Source organism: Strix uralensis, chromosome 15, assembly GCF_047716275.1.
Source record: "Strix uralensis isolate ZFMK-TIS-50842 chromosome 15, bStrUra1, whole genome shotgun sequence".
NCBI classification, from domain to species: Eukaryota; Metazoa; Chordata; class Aves; order Strigiformes; family Strigidae; genus Strix; species Strix uralensis.
The window spans coordinates 10971360-10992326 of NC_133986.1; the positions used below are offsets into that span (position 1 = coordinate 10971360).

The 20967-nt window shown below is 43.4% G+C and overlaps 3 protein-coding genes across 5 annotated transcripts in view; all 3 read right to left on the minus strand.

Moving 5' to 3' along the window:
* LOC141950028 (acyl-CoA (8-3)-desaturase-like) overlaps nucleotides 1-10532 on the minus strand; it is a 32310-nt gene extending 21778 nt beyond the window's left edge. Inside the window, exons 1-2 of one of the 2 annotated variants that reach the window (XM_074884346.1) lie at nucleotides 7451-7531; nucleotides 6869-6982 (exon numbers count right to left, since the gene is read on the minus strand). The gene's annotated coding sequence lies outside the window, so the exon portion shown is untranslated. Of the gene's footprint in view, nucleotides 1-6868; nucleotides 6983-7450; nucleotides 7532-10442 lie in introns of those variants that run through there. The other variant, XM_074884347.1, reaches the window with a different exon arrangement.
* LOC141950030 (acyl-CoA (8-3)-desaturase-like) lies at nucleotides 8862-20410 on the minus strand. The gene is made up of 12 exons (XM_074884355.1): nucleotides 20216-20410; nucleotides 17482-17592; nucleotides 16995-17192; nucleotides 16127-16228; nucleotides 15828-15956; nucleotides 14331-14391; nucleotides 14130-14206; nucleotides 13014-13111; nucleotides 12559-12655; nucleotides 11895-11974; nucleotides 11349-11474; nucleotides 8862-10596 (listed from the first exon to the last, which is right to left on the minus strand). Exons 1-12 carry the CDS (start codon nucleotides 20408-20410, stop codon nucleotides 10545-10547), a joined length of 1326 nt encoding a protein of 441 aa, XP_074740456.1. The 3' UTR covers nucleotides 8862-10544.
* Nucleotides 17482-20967, minus strand: part of RAB3IL1 (RAB3A interacting protein like 1) — a 74137-nt gene continuing 70651 nt past the window's right edge. For both annotated transcript variants that reach the window (XM_074884369.1, XM_074884366.1), the window contains exon 26: nucleotides 17482-17592. The gene's annotated coding sequence lies outside the window, so the exon portion shown is untranslated. The remainder of the gene's footprint in view (nucleotides 17593-20967) is intronic.

The following is a 20967-nucleotide window of genomic DNA, read 5'->3' on the forward strand; positions in this document are numbered from 1 at the left end:
CAGGAGAAAGGCACCATTTAAATTACATAGAATAACTTTATTTTGAAGAGTTTGTCCTTCAGGGACTCTGGAATAGAGTATTTGTGATATAAGTGGCCATGAAGCTTCTCAGATTACAATTATCCTTCTTAGCAAACTCTGTTCAAGTCTCAGAACAAATGGCAAATGTGAAGCCTTGGATTTTGTCTTCCTTATGTTTACCAGTGAATTAACAGCAGCCCAAAAACAGTTGCATAGAGGCAGCTGAAATCTCACATAGCAGACACACCTGCCTTACCCTCAGCCCTGCATGGAGTGGGCAGCCTTCCTGGCTGACACAGAACTGTAAATTATGCAATTCTAATTCTTTAAACCATGAGCATCTTGCAAATTAATCAGTCAAGCCCAAAACAACTGTTTAGAAGTTCCTGACATGTGGCAATGGTTGAACCACCCTAGGTGAAAGAGAAATGTGACTACTGGTATTCATTAGAAGGCAGTGATAAAAGAATGGGAGGAATAATTTCTACTGTGCTGTCACATCGTATTTTGTAACCTTTTATCTTGCTCTAAATAAAAGTTAAGATTGTCCATGCTAATGATGTGTTCATGTTCTAGCATGAAATATGTGTAGAGTCTCACATAAATCATGTTCAGTCTTGAGGTGGTGGTAATAAAATATACAGTAGCTGTTGCATATGTCTGCATATGTGGGGTTTTTTATATACATGCATAAAATTTCAAGTTACTCCATAGCTGGCTGAAAGTACAAAAAACCTTCCCATCGCCTTATATTCAGACTTGTAAATGTAGCAGCTACCTGAAAAGGAGTAGATAAAAATGTGGGTTTAGATTCTGGTCTACAAGGAGGTGGAGAATATAAAGCTGGAATATATTGGAGTGAAAAAATATGGGATGCCTCTGCCTGTACACACACAGTAATCATGACTTTCACTGTCAATATGCACTGTGGGGGCCAGTATCCACCAAAACACTGTTGTTATTTAGACAAATAAAATTTGGGAATTCTAAGATAATTGTCCTCCATATTAACAGTGTGCACAGTGTTTCATGTCTGACTTTATTCAGCATCAGATCCCACCCAGAGTGTCCTGTAATGCCCATCGATATTACATTACATTAAAAAGCCTCAAACAAGTCCTTTTGCAAGTTGAAAGCAGAAGCTGTCTCTGTCTCTATTATCCAGGTCACCAAACACATTTCAAAGTTGCATGGAACAGCCCAGACAGATAGTGAAAGCCACAGTCATGCTCACCCAGAGAAACTATTGAGAAATCCGTTAAAGCGAGTGTACACCGTACTCAGTGTTCTGCAACAACTACCCACACACCTGCCAAAACCCCGTCATACGTGTCCGGGAGCTCTTACACCTGCACAGAGCTATTCTACATCACTGCTTTTGTGACTAAGAGTCTCCTTGCATAGGCACTTGACATAGTTTTCCAGATTTCCAGAAAGCCAGTACGTGACTGCTGAACTGGCAGTTATTGCATCAACATTTTTATCCTGTATCACGTAAATGTTTGCAGTTTACGCTTAATCCATTGCACATAAACTGGCACAGCACAGAGTAGTCCAGAAAAAAATCTAGTACCAAGACACACTGAAGCATCTCGCTTCTAAGAAAATCTCTTTTTCCAGAGATATCCTCTAAGTTCTGAGTAATTTTGTCATACAGGATGCCATCTATGCTTCTTTCAACCAGCTTTTCTATGGAAACTAAGTTTTTCATGGAGCCTGTCACACGTACTGTGAGAACACCTACCGAGTGATGCTCCTGGGCAAGACTGGATGAAGAATATCTACTTTATGAGCTGTACAGTCTGTTAAAAAGCCCCTCTCTCAAGCACATGGGTAGCATTATATATTGTTACACAGAAGAAATAATACACAGCATGATTTAAGCTAGGATTGATAAATGCCTGTAACAAACCCATTTTGTTTTCCCACTGTCATATATTTGGGGCTTTTTTTTTTCAGACTAGTCAGCATTTTTGTAGCATTTTCTGTGTTCAGTGTGGAGCACCCACTGATCACCGACACACTTCTGAATGCTTTGTCTATCTGAAATTGTGCATTCACAAAAGAAAAACTGCAAAAGGTGACCATGCTTGAAAGTTTTTTTAATAAATGACTTGTGCAACACCAATTAGGAACAACGTGACATAAACAAGGAATAAAACACCCATGGTTGTTCCACAGACCACACACAGAGCACCTTCCTCCTTCTGCCCTTCCTGTGGGTCTTGGGCCACCTTCTAAGTCCTGCAACAACTTGCCTCCTGCACTACTTGACCATAATTCAATTCTCTGGCCTTCACCATCTGCCTCCAACACCGTCCTTCCTCAGACACATACTGCAATGTATATTCTTAGCAGGACAACATATACATTTTGACTCAGAGATGTGCATCAACCTTAAACTTCTATATCCTACCCTCTCCACAAGGTCAGTCATATTTTTCATTTATATGAAGAAGCTTTAGCTACTCGCTTTAATTTCTTTTGCAAATTTTAATATTTTTTAGCAATTCCTACCTGCCCTTCCATGACATTTTCCCTATTCTTTGCATTCCCAATCTACCTCACAGGTAGTTCCTTAACAATCCAAAATGCTCTCCTGAGTTTGTTTCTCCCCCCCTTGCTAGGGACATAAGTCCCTAAGTTTTTATACTTTAAGACTTCTCCATACTCATGTCAGAGCTCCTTACTCTAGCTGACTGTAACGATTAGTTTCTTTCATTTTTCAAACTTTGCTCTTAAATAAAAGCAGTCAAGGCTCAAGTCCAGTGTAGCTAAACTGGGGCACGTAGCTCTGATGTGGGTGCACATGTACTCCTACCTGCCAGTTCTTTTATCTCTGGTGACAGATCATAACTTTTAGCCACAAGCTACTCTACCACTTCAGACAAAAATGGAATGAGTTCTAGATCCATTTCTAGACATTCCATGGTACATGACAAATGTGCAAGGACAGAGGTCTAGCATATTCAGGACCCAGGGACCCTGGATTGCAGCAACACGTTACTGCTTGGTATTTTTCTGTTGCATTTGTTTTGCTTTTAATCTTTTTTTTGTAAGAACTATCATCATCTAATGAGGAGAATCAGCTGCACCTCTCTGAAAACAAGCAAAGCATGTAGAATTGCTTTCAGGTGCAGGTGAGCAGTGTATTTATATGTCTAAGAGGGCCGACATATAGCTCAGCACAGGTCAAGAGTTGCCTGCAAGAAGACTCCAGCTGGAGTTTGGTTCCAAGAACAAGAACACAGGCCCTTCTTTGTTAAAAATACAAGAATACTTAAGAGAAGGAATTGCCAATGTAGAGTGCTTTCATCTGATCCTTGCATGGCCTCACAGGTCTCCAGCATCAAGCTAGTCTTGATAGTGGCTCATTTCAAGGGACCGAGGATACTCCAGATCTGTACATGAACATCTGGTTGATAAAGGAAAATGGTCAAGCAGCAGAAAAATGTTCAACCATCGGGCAAACCCTTGTAAGTAATCTCGTAACTCTCCAGTTTGGAGTTAATACATTGAAGTTGCATGCCATTCCTGTCCTATTTCTAGAGTTCCTTGTGTTTGTTCCCGAGTTCTTGTTGACTATAGATCTTTGTTGAGACAGTTTTTAGGCAATGTCAAATTGATTATAGTTCTGGACATGTCCCCAAAAACTATGGTGAAATTCTCTTTAAATTTTGGTATGCCATATGGCATCCTACCTCTGTGTGACGCTTCCTCCTAGAATGAGTGTCAGGAGCTTTCATATCTGGGCAATCAAATGTGTTATTGGATGGGCACTCTCTATGCAATCTAGTGACCATACTTCAGACCATCAGCTGCTCCCTTTTGCAGGAGCAGGGTCTGTCCAGTGTCAACCTATTTCCACTTTCTCCATCCAGGCTTCCCATAAGGTATGTAGTCTCCTGGGGTAGCATGCCACATTCAGTAAACATAACTGTGCAGATCTCTTCATCCCTGGAGAAACTAAGGCTTCATCGCTACCCTAAAATTTGAAGCAGCATGGAGTAGGTGTATGGCTTTTTAGATTCATATATAGGACATGTAGGTCTGTCTTATGACAAGGAGTTCAGCTGCTATCCATTTTAATCAAGAAGGCATCATGCTAGATCCCATTTTAACTCTGAGATTAGAATGTCCATCTGTCAGGTAGTCAGCCTCCCAAATTTGGTTAATTCTATAGCAAATGGTCTGAACCAGCATGAGTCTTATTCATGCTTCAAAAGCACAAGTAAGAATTTTACCCCCCCCCCAAGATAGCCTTTGAAGACCGATGCACTGCCAAGGCAATCCTTTCCTCCCATATTACAGGGAGCCCCAACTCCTGCTCCTAGGCCAGACATCACCCTGGTTCTCTCTGACAAGTTCTTCATTGAGAGGTACAACAGGCTGGAGTACACCATGGCTTCAGTTCCTTCCATACAAAAATCTTGAACAAACTGAGACAGAAGAGAAACCTGATGAGTCCTGTTGCTCTGATATGACTTCAGTAATTTTGCAAATTCTCTATTTTATTCTCTGAAAAAAAAATCCACATGTTCTGCCTCTAGTCTTGCATCTGATGACACAACTTTCAGGAATCTAGCATAGTCTATCCCTGCCTTGACATGTTCTGCCTTGCAGCAATTACGGGTGGTGGCTATCTTTGTTAAAGTGATGTTGTTCTCTCAGAAGAAAAGTTTTCTTCAAGAATTAGAAGTTTTCTACAAGACACAGACCATAACATGAACCAGCTACTCAGAATGTATGTTCTGGAATCTGAATTAGACTCCAGCAGGCCTTTTCCCCTTATTTATTCCTGTTTCAGTAACTTTGGAATATTTGCCCAAGACAGAAATATTTGTAACTTTCTAGTTTCAAATGAAGTCACATGTTTCTGACCTTCCTCTTGGATGAGGGGAGAAGAGGGAATAAAATAAAGAGAACCTCAGAATGACCAAGACAATGACCAGACAAACCCGAGCTCATTGGCAGCATCTTAATTTCCCTTTTCTTTTACCAGGGCAACATCCAGCATTTATTACTTCATGTTGTTCCTTTTTCACAACTGATTGTGAGATGAACCTGGAAAGGAATTCAAACTCCCTTTTTAGGACATCTGCAGGTTTTCTTGCTGGAAGAAGTTACCATTCTATCTGGCTATGTATCTAAATGATTGTTTTAGAAGCACTCATGATCATCCCAAAAGGTCTATTATGCAGGAGGTGAACCAATTATGATAATATTGCCCACAGGACTGCCATGATCTCCTGAGTCAAAGCAAACAACAGCTACTGTTTACAAGGAACCATCTGCTAGAAAATTAAGTTATTATTGAATTTTCATATTTCCCTTAGTGGACAATCTATCACTGCTCCTGCTATATTGAACATTGGGCTAATTAAGCTTGATACTAAGAATTTGCACGTTCTGTATAGCTTGAACTGGGTTAATTCATATTTCAGCTACTGAGTATTTCTTTATCACTAACAGATTGAAGTACTCTCTGCTATAAAACTTCTCATTTTATTTCTCATCTGATCCTCTAACTCTACAAAACTGCTACTTCTCACAGAAGCAAACTATTTTGCCTAAAGGACACCATCATAATCAGCCTTTCATATAAGCACTCATCAGTGCGTTAGCTTTATTGATGTTTCAAAACTTTGTAGAAATTCCTCATCGCTTTCTGAACACTTAATATTAGTCTATGTAGCAGATGTAAATCACACAGAAACCACACTCATGCCAATGAACTCTCTTCCAGTGTAACGTAATCCTCTTTCTTTCCCCACCCATAAGTAGTGTTGCATTAATACATTAGTCTTCTACACCTGACCTGTTAAGAAATCTTTTTATATTCCTTCTAAAAGAAATCTTGGGAAGCAATAAATCCTGTTTCTGAGTGGCTCAGCTGCATCCATTATTTATCCTATATGGACCTACAACCATCTTCATTTCTCCTTCCTTTCCAAAGATGGAGATCAGGAATTCAGAATAATGGAAGCAAGCAGATGCATGGGTTGGGCAAGGATTGCAAATCCAGATCATTTGTAACATTAACAAGTCAAAACGAGTGGGTGTTGGGAAGGGGAAAACTACAGCATTTTCCTCTTCCAGTTGCCCCATCACCCTTAACCATTTTAACATCACACTAACATTTTTGTAATTCCAGCTACTCCATTGCTGAAAATGTTCCTCCCTGATTTGAAAAAAGTAATTTATTCTGGGCTGAATTCACCTCTTCATCCAATGATACACCACTTAACTGGATAATCTTCAAAGCCTTATGAACCTCAGACTGCAGTTTTTAAGACCCCATGCAAGTGCCTGATGAATTTGTTCTCCTTTGAATGTCTTTGGGGACTATATCCTCTCCCAACATCCAAATCCCATGGAGAAGCTGAAGACTAACAGGCTTCACCTTGGGTGTAAATGCTTTGTCTTCATCCCTAAATAAGCTTTGCTACAGTGCCAGGGTTTTTTAACAATTATCCTATTCATTAAATCTCTCCTTACACCATGTAATTCAAATACTTAATTGCCTAACCTGCCACAACTGTGGCAGAAAAAGAGCATGTAAGTACAGGATGTGTGAATGCCACACACAAAACTTCACCTTAGTGGCCGCTTGGCTTTGAACAATTACAGACAGAAGATGATTAATGGGTCTCCACTACCTCATGATCTCATCGACTAGAAAGATCTTCAGAGAGAATGAATTTTTCTCTTTATTACATCTGTACTAGATATTTAGCATACCTTTCATTTCCTAGTGCTTAGGCTGAACTAAAATAAGGACCCAAAAGCAAAAGGCCCCACAAGCTACTCCTGCTTACAGGCAAAGGTTATTTTAATGCAGTCTTACCTATTACAGAGGGTGAGATGGGGATATAACACTTTGGTTAGTGAGTTCTAGGCGTTCCATTCTCACATCAGCCAAAAGTTGCCTTCAGCTGCGCACTAATTTCATCTTTACTTCCTTTAAGTGAAAAGTAGGATAACAGTAAGACCAGAGCCTTCAAACACTCGTGCTTCAGTTCCCAGTGAGATTGGATGTCCTCCTTCCCTTCTAATGCCTAACTGCCATCATGTGGCTATTTCACAATGTTCAGGTTCCATGTGCTAAGGCTGAACTGTGAAGCCAGAGGACTTCCACTAAATGGCAAATTTGGGGCTGGTGGTGTTGGTCCAAAAAGGTATATCCCAATGCATGTTCAGAGGACCTGAAAGGGGTTTTGGACTTGCATTTGAATATTGTTGTAAAATGAGAAGTCTCAGAGTAATCTGCCACTGTGGACTCTTAAACAGCCCAGAGTAATCGCAGAAGCTGAAGAAGTCATCATACAGCTTATTTCTCCTCCTGAGCTATTGTACACCTGGAGAACTTCTAGCAAATGCAACAAAACCAGATCTGCTTATGTTGATTCAGGTCCCCTTTTGGTCTTACCCTTTAGGACTGTGATTCAGTTCATCACGTTATTTTTCCTTGTTAGTCAGGCAATTGGTTTATTGTACTGTGGATGTTTCCTCTTTACTGTGGCAGAGAAAACACAACAAAAGTCTCCAGAGTCTCAGGCAATAAGGTGGAACTTAGATACACTATTCTCTTCAAAACTGTTAATTCCTAGATCATCCTAGCCCTGGGCGGTAACTTAAATTTATTTGAATTTTCAAAGTTAAACATCCAGATAATTAATTTTCTGACTCTGGGCATTCAAAAAAAAAAGGCACTTGCTGGGAAACACCAAGCACTTCAACACTGCTGAACATTTATGGCCCACTTGACCTATAAGCAGCATTTCTTCTACTTACCTCACTTGTCACAATCCATCTGGTAAGTACTTTCAAAGCTTCACGAACTGAGCTGAAGTCTAGCTGTCTTCAAAACGTGTTGGAAGTACCTGCACTTTTATAAAGGATCTCTGGCTAGAGCACCAGCATCCAGCAACCAGTGAAGCTTAGGCTCAGTTCCCTCTTTTGTCAGAGATGATTGAAAACTTGTCCTGACAAAAGAGGAAGAGTACCTTCCTTGTCTGTTGAACCTATTCTAGTTGCATGTCTAAATTAAAGGTTCACTGGGCCACAGAAAGAGGGCAGGAGTGAACTTTATTCTCAAACCTGGCAATTATGGTCAAAACATGAGATGGAAGCATTCTTGCTACCAGAAGACTCTGTGTGGTTTCACCTGATGGACATAATTCAGAGTTGTGAAGCTCAAGTTAGGGAGATGGAATGCCTCTAGAGGATTTTTGAAGACTTCCTTGTCTTCAGTCTTTTATCTTGTCTAGCTTAGGCAGCTCCCCACTTGTCCAGCTTTCTTTGTACGCATGAAGAGCCTAGCCTGGGGGATTCCATTACGGAGCTGAGATGTTAAACTGCTCTCCTGACTAGCACAACAAGTCTTCTGTCCCTTTGTGGCTTAGGGTCAACACTCCAAGGTCAGAGGGAACTTTTGGCAATGCCACTGAAGTTTCATCTGAGAGCTGATAGCCTGATGAATGTAAGCCCGTACAGAACAGCTCCTGATTCCATAAAATGTGTAATGCAACTTCCAGAAGTCAGGGGGAGTTCATTTTTTCCTTTTCTCCTCATTCTGGATGAAGAACTGCTGTATGGTTTTGTTTTGGTAGGCTTCAATTTGGTGTATGGTTTTGTTTTGGTGGGATTCATTTTGGTTTAATTGCTTATACTGCATACTTCACACAAGTGAAAAAAAGGACAGAGCTGATTCCCTTCTTCCAAAATACAAATGCTGAGGTTTATGACAGTTCTCTCTCCGCAGCTGTGGAAAGGCATTTGTTCCACATTTTAGAGAGTGTAGACTCTTGTGCAGACATATTTTACGCTGATGACAGCAATGATTGTAAGATAAGGAATTTTATTACTAGACTTTCCTCCACCAACAGTTCTAATAATAACAGGGAAAGAAAAGGAGCAGGAAAAACCAAGGTAAAAGAGTAACTAAGGCCCATTTCCTTTATGGTCTTTATCAACAGGTATCAATGATTATTATTTTCATTACAATTTTATTCTGTGCTCAACAACACTCTTGGCCCGGGAAGATGCTTTTCTTCCATTCCCTCACAAGCCATCCTCCTTTTAGAAGTTAATCAGAAAAAGCACCATATCTTCCTCAAAATCAGCCATCCCTCTGGAAACTAAGCCACCCATCCCTGAGGTAACAGGGTGATGGAGCCATCTTCATTAGTGATATGCCAGGTGCTATATCCTCGTTTGGCATCTGTAACATTGGTGTGGCAAAGGAAAGGACACCAGGAAATGCAGTAAGGCTAATTAACTTTCCAATAAATCACAGAGTACATGCTCTCTTGGGGTTCTTTTGAAGGCACATCATCCAAGACAGACAAGCAATGTACTGGCTGATGTGTGCCTATGGGTGTGCAGCCTGCTGACTTCTGCTGATTGAGAAGCTCAGTGCATTTAAACAGCACCCCAACCCCTAACATTCTTACACCTTCATTAAACTTGTCTGCAGCTCAGACAGGAACACCTCCTGCTCCATGGGCCAGAAGTCAGGAGTTCTCTCCATTTAACAAATCACTCATCATTCAGAGGTTCAAAAAAGAGTAAAGCTTCAGGTGACCACAGACTAATTACCTTTTTGCTTCCTCCGTCACCCTTGTAAGGATCCTGACTATGGGCGTGCCATATTTCTGTCTCTTCTGCCTTTCAGTAGCAGGTTTGGTAGCACTCAGAAGCATGGCACTGTGGAAACCACTCACGGAGACTCCATGGGAGGTCACCAATGGGCAACTAACCCAGAGGCTTTCACCCCTGGAGAGATGTGGAGGGCAGCATTCCCACAGAATACGGCATGTCAAGCTCTCACATCTACAAGCCTGTGGAATAACCTCCGCTTTCCTGTTTCTCTACCTCAATTAGGGCTCTAATTAGATCTTTTTCCTCGTACTTACTCCTACAGAACTGCTGCCTGCACCTTCTCCGCCTCACCCATATACGTACAAATTGGTTTGGGCTCTTGCGTGCTCCCCACTGCCCCTTGGTTGGGGCACTTCTATTGCCATTGTTAATCACCTATAGGTATTTGAAAATACTGTACCTACACAACTCCTTATTGCTTCCACATTTCACTCACTCCCGTGTTCTTTAATTTCATACTGTCTCAATTTCTTACTGCATTCATAACGAGAGTCACCTCACAAAAGCTTATGTTAGATAAGAGACTTCCCTCCTATATACTCAGCAAATGAAGTATCACCAGACAGAAAGGAATCTGTTCCCAGTTCCAAAGCTGCCTCCAGCTTGCTGGAACATAACCTCTTCCATTCAACTTTTCCCCATAACTCAGCACCAGAGAAGAGGAATGAAAGAAGCACAAGAATAATTAAGAACACATCTTTTAAAAAAATCATATTAATCACATTCATCAATGGAATAAAGCGGCACCACCTCCCCACCTCTGGCTTAGCCAGCTTTCTCTCCTCTGTGCAGTATCTTCATGGTGACCACCACAGGAGGCAACGAGGGTGGGGAATTCCTCTGCAAGCATCCACAGCTTCTTATTTATGTAGGTAGGCATCAAGCCAGAGCTCCCCTGAATCTTTCAAAGAGCTGCCAAGAGAGAACCACATTTCCTTAGAAACGAGGTAATGAAATACGGCATCCAGGGAACAGAGCCTTGGGGGAAGAATTTCCATCTACAGATTAAGCAAAGGAGATCATAGAGTCATAGAATGGTTTGGGTTGGAAGGGACCTTTAAAGGTCACCTAGTCCAACCTTCCTGCGATGAGCAGGGACATCTTCAACTAGATCAGGTTGCTCAGAGATCTTCAGAGGCAAGGCAATGTAGACTACAGCTCCTTGGAAAGATGAAGAAAAACCAAACCACTGGGGCTACATCAGACAAAGACTGGAAGGCTAAAACAAACACCTTAGAATGAAAACAAAAGAAGCAAGCATGGCAGAAGAGAGCCACATGACTTTTCAATGGAGTAAGAAATATCTGGGGAGGGAAAGAAAGAAAAAAGAAAGAATGAATGACAGTTCAAACTCATCTTTATGAAAACACCTCTTTCTCTGGAGCATACTTGGAGACAGAGGTGCCAGACATGGCATCCTACCAACCTCTGACTCTTCAGAGCTGAAGAAAAGGAGCTCTCCATTAGGTCATTCCTACTGACACCTCTCTGCTGCTACTGAAAGCAGTGCCAATCCCTTTCACAGTCATCTCTACTATCTACAGCTCTTCACAGAACTTCTGTGATCCAAGCTGGCTGCACCTCCCCTTCCCATGTCCCTTGCTTGTTCATTCTGTAATATTGGAAAACCCTTTACTTAGGGAACGCAGCGGGTCGATACATACTGCACTATGTCCGCAAAGGCGGTCAGCAGTGGCTTGCACTGGTACTCAATACCATGTTTGGCACACAGGGACTTCACCAAAGGAGCCACCTTCCAGTAGTTGTGTCGAGGCATCGTAGGAAAAAGGCTGTGGGAAAAGAACATGGTGATTCACTGGTGTCCATCATCACCCCACAGAATCCCTGCCCCTCTTCTGTGCCTAAGCCTGGGAGTGCCTCGACCTCCCCTTGTGCCCACAGCCATTACTGCTCTGTAGTGGTCCCTCTTGTGTCACCTCAGGCAGTGTCTGTACTAACCAGTGTCACCCCTGTGCCATGCTACTCATACCTGAAGCAGTGTTGGTTCTCACCAGTGCTCCAAAAATTTTCTGACCCATCACTTGGAGTTCCCATTCCATCCCCATACAAAGAGCACAAAATTGACCCACACTATATTTTGTTCTTGTATTAGCTGATCGAGAGACTGGGACCTTTGTAGGCTCTTCAGAGCCAGTGTAACTAGCACTCCTTGAAATTCAACCGCATCCCCAACCCATGCTTCAACTCACTGGTGCTCGATTTGGAAGTTCAGGTGCCCACTAAACCAGTCATTGAATAAGGACTGATGAACATTACAGGTTGCCTGGAGCTGAGAGAAAAAAACAGTAACATTTAAGTGTTGTTTTAGGAATGTCCCTTCTCTTATATGTGCCAAACGCAACAGTAAGCAGGTACAAGTTCCTTATCAAGTGCTGCCTGGCTGAATACAGCAACTCCAAGAGCTATCTCCAGTCAACACGAGATGGTCATGCTGATATACGATTGTTAGGGACATAATTTAGGAGAACAGACTTGACTTGAGATAAGCAAAACAACCACAACTTTCACCTCTCTCACTTAAAAAAAACCTGTGTAATGGCTTCAGATCTAAAATAAAACAGACTACACAAGAGAGACCTGCATCCTTCATGCATGGAAAGCTCTCTATCTGAAGAGCATTGTAGCATCTCTAATTATTTTCCTTGAGGCGTCCATGCTCAGCATTTGAAGCCTCCATCCCACTTCTGCACCTTCTTTCTTTGCACTAATCACTCACTTCACACAGTGAGGACAAGCTGCTTATGTTTTCCTCTCTCAGTTCCCATCACTTCTGTGATCAGCTCTCTTGAGCATTACATACCCAGAACTGTAACTTCTCACCCTCAAAGTCACAGGTCTCAGGAAAGAGCTTACCTGGGTAGAGAACCAGTCCACATTCTTATCATAATCGATGTGCATTGGGATGTGATTCATTTGTGTAATCCAGACAAACCAGTTACTCTCTATAAACCTGTGCATGCAAACACACGCAAAAACATTACTGACTCACATCTATGCCATAACAAGGCAGTACAAAACACTTGTACACATACAAGCTGGTCACTGCTTGATAAAATGAACATGAGGAACCCCAAAGATCTGGTCAGCAGATCAGACCTACACACACCTTCGACCTTCTACGCAGACACTTTCTACTTTCTGAAGACACATACCCGACAGACAACAACCTCTGTCTTGCTGAAAGGCATAAGGAGACAGAGAGAATAGGGAGCAATGAGAAGGATAACCAAGGGGCTGAAGAAAAGCTGATATGAAGGATTGATAGGAACTGGGTAAAGAAAATGGAGGAATTGTACGTTGAATGATACCTGACTAACAGATGAAGCCCCAGGATACCCTTCACCCCCAGTAAGGGCAAGTAGGTGAGAAAGAATCGGATATAGAAACTCATCATCCAGGCCAGGTCCTGTCGTAAAGGGAACAGATAAAACTTCATTAAGTGGGGGAATTACTGGCTTCAAAATTTACCATCCACTCTATGTGGCACTCCTTTTAAAGCCTCCTATAATATCTTCTACTAGTAGATTTTTCCTCCCCAGCCCCATCACAAAGCAGTCTGACACACAGCCACTCCCCAGCCATTCCTGTGCTTGGGAATTATTCTGGTTTTATGAGCCCAGCACAGGGCAGACACTAGAGAGGACATGCTCTAAAGTATCACATTTTCCTCTGGATCTAAAGAGAAAGAAAGCAGTGAGAAAACTAAAAGCCTAGACAATTAAAAGAATAAAAAGTTCTGGTTTACCTCCATCTCATCCTTTTTTGCTCATTTTCTCCTGACTGTCCCATCTCCCAGGCAAGAATAAACTAGCCAGGATGCCTTGTCTCTAACCCTGTATCTCTGTAATCTCAGAGAAGAGCCATCTTTTTTCTGCACTTTTTCTAAAGTCTCTAAAAGCCATTATATTTCTCAAGATCCTAGATTTTCCCCTAATAAAATACCTTCCTAACAACTCTGAAATGTGTGAAAACACATCCCCTATTCCACTTCACACTGAACTGTGACGATTCAGTTTTAGGCTACCTGAAAGCTACTTGATTTTTAATATATAATTTTACAAAATGGAGGCACACTGAATCCTCCTCCAACACCCCCCGATTTCTGCTACTTCTCCACTTTTTCTGTGCCCTTAAGTTTTTATTGTACTGGTTTGAGAAAACAAAAAAGAGTGATCAGAATGATCACTTCTCCCTTAAACTAGACTCTTCTGCTACCTGAAAGACAAGTTCTGTATGAACATCAACTCTGCAGAAGGAATGCTTCTCACTCACACAGCCTGGACTAAGGCAGAACAGCAGAGATATTATTTCCCAGATCATATACCCACACCCCTTGCCACAGAGATGCAGAGCTCAGTAATTTCTTGCACTGAAATATATCCGTAAAAGAAGAAGTCACCACTGACAACATGGAGCTGACTTACCACCCACTGCTTCCGCTGTACCACAAAGTAGAATATGTACCACTGGAAGTAAAGAGGCACCAGAGCTGGAGGACCAACTAGAGTGGAGAAATAGATTGCAGAGACATTAACTGTGTCCTTTTATCCCAGTGAGACGGACTGGAAAAGGAAAGGGTTGAGTGAAGGCTGTCCATAGAACTGCAAAAGGGTAGGGTTACTCACTGATGAAGAAGTACTTGTGCTGGTGGTTATAAGGCATGAATTTCTTCTTTTGTACACCAAGCTGTTAAAATAAGCAAATTACTCAGGTTGTGAAGATAGCTAAGGACATCTGTGCATACACTCCTACCTATGCTTTCGAAGAAATGCACAGATACCTCCTAACCTTTGAAAGAGATGTCCTATCAAACCACGCCAGCACCCACCATGCCATTGGCTTCACTATCCCCTGGGACTTCCGTCTTTGCTATGATAAGATTTCACCCCTGCCTTGGATGCACAAGAGGCTGGGTGACAAACGGCATGCACTGGAAGCTCTTTCCCTACAGAGGGCACAGTTGCCTCACAACAGTTAAATCAAAAACTACACGAGGCACTGAGAAGAGTTTGCTGTCAATATAGAGCTTCAGAAAAAAAGAAAAACCTGTGATACTATTAATAAAGATGACAGTGTGCAGAACTCCCACCTACTTGCAATTAATCTCCAAAGCACAGAAATGAGCATCTAGACATTAAACTGTGTCCACAGGAACAGGAGTGAATAGATTATCCTCCCTCTGAGACTGATAATTTTTCAGTGTTAACTGTATAAACATAACAAATCATGTCACTGACTTCCTTGAGGAACTCCATTATACCCCTGTACATGTCCAAACCAACTCCAAACAGCAGCCCTCCCTTAATGTCAATGCAAATCAGACCATTTAAGCCAGGTGATACTATGAATTTATGCAACTGTTTTTTTAAAGGACCAGAAAATGCTAAAGCCATTCAATTAACTTCAGAGTTCAGAAACAGAGTCAGACTACAGATGGGACCCAGTCTGACACCTACTGTCAATAATTGTAAATGTTCCAGATAGTCCTTGCTTGTCATCCACTGCTTCATTTCCCAAAACACTACAATTAGTCAAAGCTGGTCTTGTTAAAGAGAACAACTTCCAAACTTACCTTCATTCAACTGCAAGTCTCTCATCAGAGAAATATGAACTTGTAATTGCGACAAACGTTTCATTCTTATTTAAAAACATACCAAAAGTAACTTCTATCAAAATTTTAAGAATATAAAAGCCTCAGAAGCATTGAAGTATTACTAAGGAATATTAGGGACTAGCTAAAGGCAATGTAGCACTATATAAAACAGCAGGTCAGCCTAAACCATTTTCTGGATGTACTTCTCATTTTACAGAAGCAGTTTTGGTGGTTTTGTTTTAAATCTTCAGAATAAATTTGGAAAATTTCAACCCATAGCAAGACTGCATTAGGGCAAAAACCATAAAAAATGGTTGCAGTATTAAGTATATGGAAGTTAGTATGCATCAGGATCTTTTTTATTCTTGTTTTTCAAAGGCCATTAATGACAAACTGCGCCTTCTCCAAATTCCTGAAATACTGAGACAGCTCGTTGACCAAACCAACTACTCACTAGTCTCCAAGCTCTCTACAACTTTCCAAATTTGAATCCTAATGCTGTAATCTCCCAGCCTTCACCAGGTCTCACCTCTACAGAGAGTGTCTTTCCCAAAGCAAAAAATAAGGGGTGCATGTTAACGTCAGGGTCCTTTCGGAAGCAGTTGGGTTTAGCATGGTGTTGGAAGTGGAGGTGATTCCACCAGCTGGCTGGTGCTCCCTGCAGGAAGGGATGAGAAGAGAGTGTCGTAAAGAAGTTGTATCTTCTGCCCTTAGTCCTCCCTCCCCAGTAGTTCCTTGCATTCACTTTCTTCTTATACTGAGATTGGTTTTGACTGCAGAGCAACCCGGACAAGGCGCTCGCAGTCCCTCTCAGCACTCAATGCCCACCTTCAGGTGACCGATCACGAACTTGTGCACCCAGTGGTTCCATTTGGACTTGCTAAAGACTGAAAGGTGTCCAAAATCATGCTGGAGCCAGCCAGCCTGGGCCTGGAATTAAAAAAAACAGTGCTTCTAGGGAAAAAAGAAGAGTCAGGAGTCTCTGCATCAGAAAAGGGCTTTCTCTTCTCCCACTCCCACACTCCTCATAACATACCCCTGGATAGTGAGAACATTTCCACTGCTAAGTCCCAGTCCAAACACTTCTCTTTTACTATATACCACAGCAGTCCAGACTTCATCTAATGACTTTTAGACCCAGATAGTGGTTTTCACACAGAAGGAAAAAAATCATTAAAAAAAAAAAAGTAATGGAGCTCAGAAACAGCATTTATTCTCTTACAAAACTGCACTGAAATCAGCAACAAAGTCTCCTTTAAGGAGCAGCCTGCTGCTGCGTCCTCTGAGAACTCTAATTCCAAGGGGATCAGCTGGCCACAGGAGAAATAGCTGGGGCTTTGAGAGCTGCTCTGCCCTCTCCTCTAACTCACTGCAAGTTCCCATGGGAACACAGTGGCTTGGAGTTTTGGCACACGGAACCTCAGAAGTGCAGCGTGGCTTTCACTGTATGCAGAAGGCTGGGAATAAGGAGGGCTTTGACAGACTACGGGAAGTAAAAAGCAGGGTAAAGCCTGCTCTACCAAAGCAGCATGTCGTGGCACTGTAATTTTGCCCCCTTGGTGGAACCCAGGGCGAAGCAGGATTTTGGGAAGTCCACAAAGATAAGACTTCTCCTGTGCTTATGGCAATGAGCACCTAAGTCTCAAGGGGTTGGCTTCTGGTAATTTCTGGGGCTTCTTTTTGCCTAGCTGCTTACCTGGACAATGCCTAGAAGCACTGCAGAGCAGAGGAAAGGCACTGTGGATGCTCCAAAATACCAGATGGTGAGCCAAGCTGCAACATCCAACACCAAGATGTGAAAGAGACACAGGATGAAGAAGGTGCGGTTGGGGTTGAGAAGGCCCATCTTCTCGACGGTTGCACGGAGTTCACGGAAATCTTCTACCAGCTTTTTCTGTGGGGAGACCCAAGAGTATCTGCTGGTCTGAAAATGCCTCAGGAACCCAAAGAGGAGCTCAGTTTCCCCTCTCAATCCCCTATGGCAATGGGGAAAAGCTGAGGGTCACCTGGAGACAAATCTTCACTAAGGCTGCTAACGATGACGTGAAGAGAAGGGGAAGCTTCAGACCAACACAGTGATTCCAGAAGATACTATCATTTTATGTACAGGAAATTCTGGCTGCCAGTAAGAGAAGTCGAATAACACAATTTCACCCCAAATACCAAGTTTTTAAGATACTTACATTCTTGCTGGGCTCAAAGCTGGGTTGATCTGGTGCCAGTTCCCCAATTAAGAGTGGGCTCATGTACTTTCTTACTAGTGCCTTGTCAAGATGAAATGCTATGAAAGGATCCTGAAATACAGATATAGGAACAGGATGAGAAAAACCACCATTCAGGTGGCAGCAAAAGAAATATATTTCATGATATCCTGGACTCAGCAGAAAGCAACCCAACTAACGGAGCTGGCTGAACCAGATTTTACTGCCACAAATCCTACTGCTTTCTACAGACCATAAATGATCATTCAAAGCTGAAATCTCTGAATCATTTTCTATCTGGATGCTGTAAAGTACAGGTCACCAAGAAATATGGGCTCACTCCCCTCTTACTTCTGAATCTGAAAATTTCATATCTGTCGAACCTCAAGATATATCACCTCAACAACTCTGTCTCTATTTTGTCTTTAGCTTCCACCTTATTTTTCTTCAGGCCCCATATCGTGAAATGAAAGTCTAACTGGGGAGGAGGGCAAGATGTTAGCACAAAAACTGAATCCACTATCTGAACTGGGAAAAATAATGGGACAAGCAGGACACAAACAGGTGGTGGCTGCTCCTGGTGACCCACACCAGTCTCTCAAAAGCCCCATGTTGTTCCAGACATGCTCCCTTGGCAATCCCCAATGACCACCCTGTCACATCTTCCTAGAATAGTTTTGGTTTTTTGCTACCTGTCTCCTGTTCTTCATCTGGTTCCCCCCCCATGTTTCTGAACAATCCCACGAAAAGCCTTTTTATTTTCCTCCTCACCATTCGAAAGATCCCTGTTAGGGAAATCAGTTACTTTTATCATTTAAATGTAATGTCGATCTCCATGGCAACCAGGCAGCCAGGTGAAAAAATCACTAGTGATTATTATCACTATAGATTCTATCACTATATTTAGATTACAAATCCCCTGAGCACACGTCAGTTTGACACCTACTTCCTACTGAAGATCTCCCATTTACCTCCTTTTGCATATTTCTCTCCCGGTGTCCAAACTAGCATATATTTTACAATCTCTCTCAGCCCAAGGATGCTTTTTCTTTCCTGAGACAGTATCTGCCCACTGCGCACCAGCCGGTAAGCTTCCGGCACCATGCACTGTTCAGTACTAGCTCATCATTGTGTGGTTTTAAAAAATAAATTTAAATAAATAACTTTTAAATAAATTGTCCTTTTAAAATATCTCTAGTCAAGAAAGGGGTTAAAAAACCAGCTGATGTTGCCAGCTCTGGGTCAGCCTTGTACTTCAGATGTAGCATCCTCTCTGCCCAGGCTTATGTGACTAGAGGAGGGAAAGAGAAGAGGAGAATGTACATTTGCATTTTTTCATTGGAAGAGGAAAAAAAAGTGGGGAGGAGTATGTGGTCAGATCAGAGGAGGATGGTACCACACTTTTAGACCAATCCCTTCTATGGAGGCTGTAAAACCTGGCAGTGCAATCCTAATAGGAGCTGAAGGGACTGCTGATTATACCTCCTAAAATCAGAACACTCTAGTGGCATTCAGCAAACTAAACGTGATCTTACTTTCCTTTCCAGCTTTTCTGTTTTCGAGGAGCCTGATTCTTCACACTTCCAGGACAAAACGATTAGAAAAATTGGAATTTATTTGGCTCAGGTTCCTGAGCAGTCAGCAGTTCAATTGCACCCAGCAGTGACACAGATGATAACGCCTAAAGAATGCAGTTGGCTGCAATCTGACCATCTAACTGTGTTCAGCCCTACATGCTGTGACCGACCCGTTTCTGATCGCACAGTGGCAACAGGGCTTCAAAAGTGCTTATGCACATCCTGGCCTCATGAAGTATTGTGCAAATTCACATATTATCTTCGGCTTTGAATTACATGCGCGTGATGAAGGGAAGGGAAAGCACTAGATCTTGTTTCATCCTTTTTGCTCAGGGACAGAACTGAACTGAAACATAGTCCATCAAAACCACTCTTGAGGTAGCTTCAACATCCTATACCCGCCCTTGGGTCTAAATACTTACCTTTGGAGAAATGCATTTTCTTTCATGAAAGACATAAGCAGATGAAGGAAGGAAATACACTGACAACATCACCCCACACCCTGCTGCCAAATCAAACGCTTACCCCGCTTTGCAATAGTCACTGGCATTCAGACATGGATGATTTTTTTAAAAAAAAAAAAACCTGAAATACGACTTTCAGTAATACTTTGCACTAGTGCCACCTCTTGGAAACATCGTGCTGGGTTTTTAAAGTTGGAGGAGGCTGAATGCATTGAAATACTTGCAAAAAAATAAGTCTTTCTGTGCACACCAGTGTCACTAGGAATACCTTCGGGTGCTTCTGTTCAGATCTGATCTGTGGCTAGACATGTATAAAAGAGAATTCTTATTTACTGTATGTGTGCAAAAATTAATGTTTCCTTCCCCTCATTTACAGCAGCTTGCGGACACCCTATTTGCGCCCATTTTTGTTATTCCTTCAAAAACTGTTCCCTTGTAAAATTCAGTCTGCTTCTTTGCACAGAGGAGCTAACACGGGGCGCGCGTGTAACACAGCCCAGCATCTGCCTCTTCATCAATCAGCCCCGCGCCCGGCTCCGCTGCCGCTCGCCCGGGCTCCCCGCCGCGTTCCTGTCCCGGGTGACCCGCCTCGGACACCCCTGCCCCCGGCACCCCTCGTCCCACCCCTCGCCGGGATGCCCGGCAAGACCCGGGCAGGGCCCCCCCGCCGCTCACCGTGGCGTCCTGCCCGGCGTAGTGGCTGATGACCCGGGAGCCCCCCGGGTGCCTGCGGCAGAAGTGGCTGATGTCGTACACCTTCCTCTCGATCACCAGCCACCGCTCCTGCGGCCGCGGCCCCCGCCCGCTGTGCTCCCCGATCTCCTCCCAGGTGAAGCGCCGAAGCGCCGGGCCGGCCTCGGAGTCCGCCATGGTTGGGCTCGGCTCGGCTCGGCTGGGCTCGGCTCGGCTGAACTCGGCCCCCCACCCCGCGCTCCTTCCCGCCCTCCCCTTGACAACCGGCCCGCTGTCCCGCCCTCCCATTGGCTCCCCAAGCGCCCAAGCCCCGCCTCCCCTCCATTCCCCCACGCCCATTGGGCCCCGCTCGCCGTGCGCCCGCCCCCTAGCGGGGACGCGCGATGTCCGGGCGGGCGGCGTTGGCTGAGGGCAGAGAGCGGGGCCCGGGCAGGCCCCGGCGGGCCGGGGATACCGAGAGCGGGGCGGCAGGCGGGGGGTGTGGTGGTGGAAATCACGGGAGAGGAGGAAACTTCGGGCCCCCGCACCAGGCAATTTGCCCCTTCCCTAGAACGGTTCAAGGCCAGGTTGGATGGGGCTTTGGGCAACCTGGGCTAGTGGAAGGTGTCCCTGCCCATGGCAGGGGGTTGGAACTAGATGATCTTTAAGGTCCCTTCCAACCCAAACCTTTCTATGAGCTTCGGCTGTCCAGACTGTAATTAATTATGGGCTGTAATATACTGTTGGTGCAGCAG

Coding starts and splice junctions, on each gene's coding strand:
- LOC141950030 (XM_074884355.1), bottom strand. CDS start 20,410: ATGGCGGACTCCGAGGCCGGCCCGGCGCTTCGGCGCTTCACCTGGGAG. Junction 16,229..16,994: donor TGCTTCTAGGCATTGTCCAG/GTAAGCAGCTAG, acceptor TTTTAATTCCAG/GCCCAGGCTGGCTGGCTCCA. Junction 15,957..16,126: donor TCGTGATCGGTCACCTGAAG/GTGGGCATTGAG, acceptor CCCTTCCTGCAG/GGAGCACCAGCCAGCTGGTG.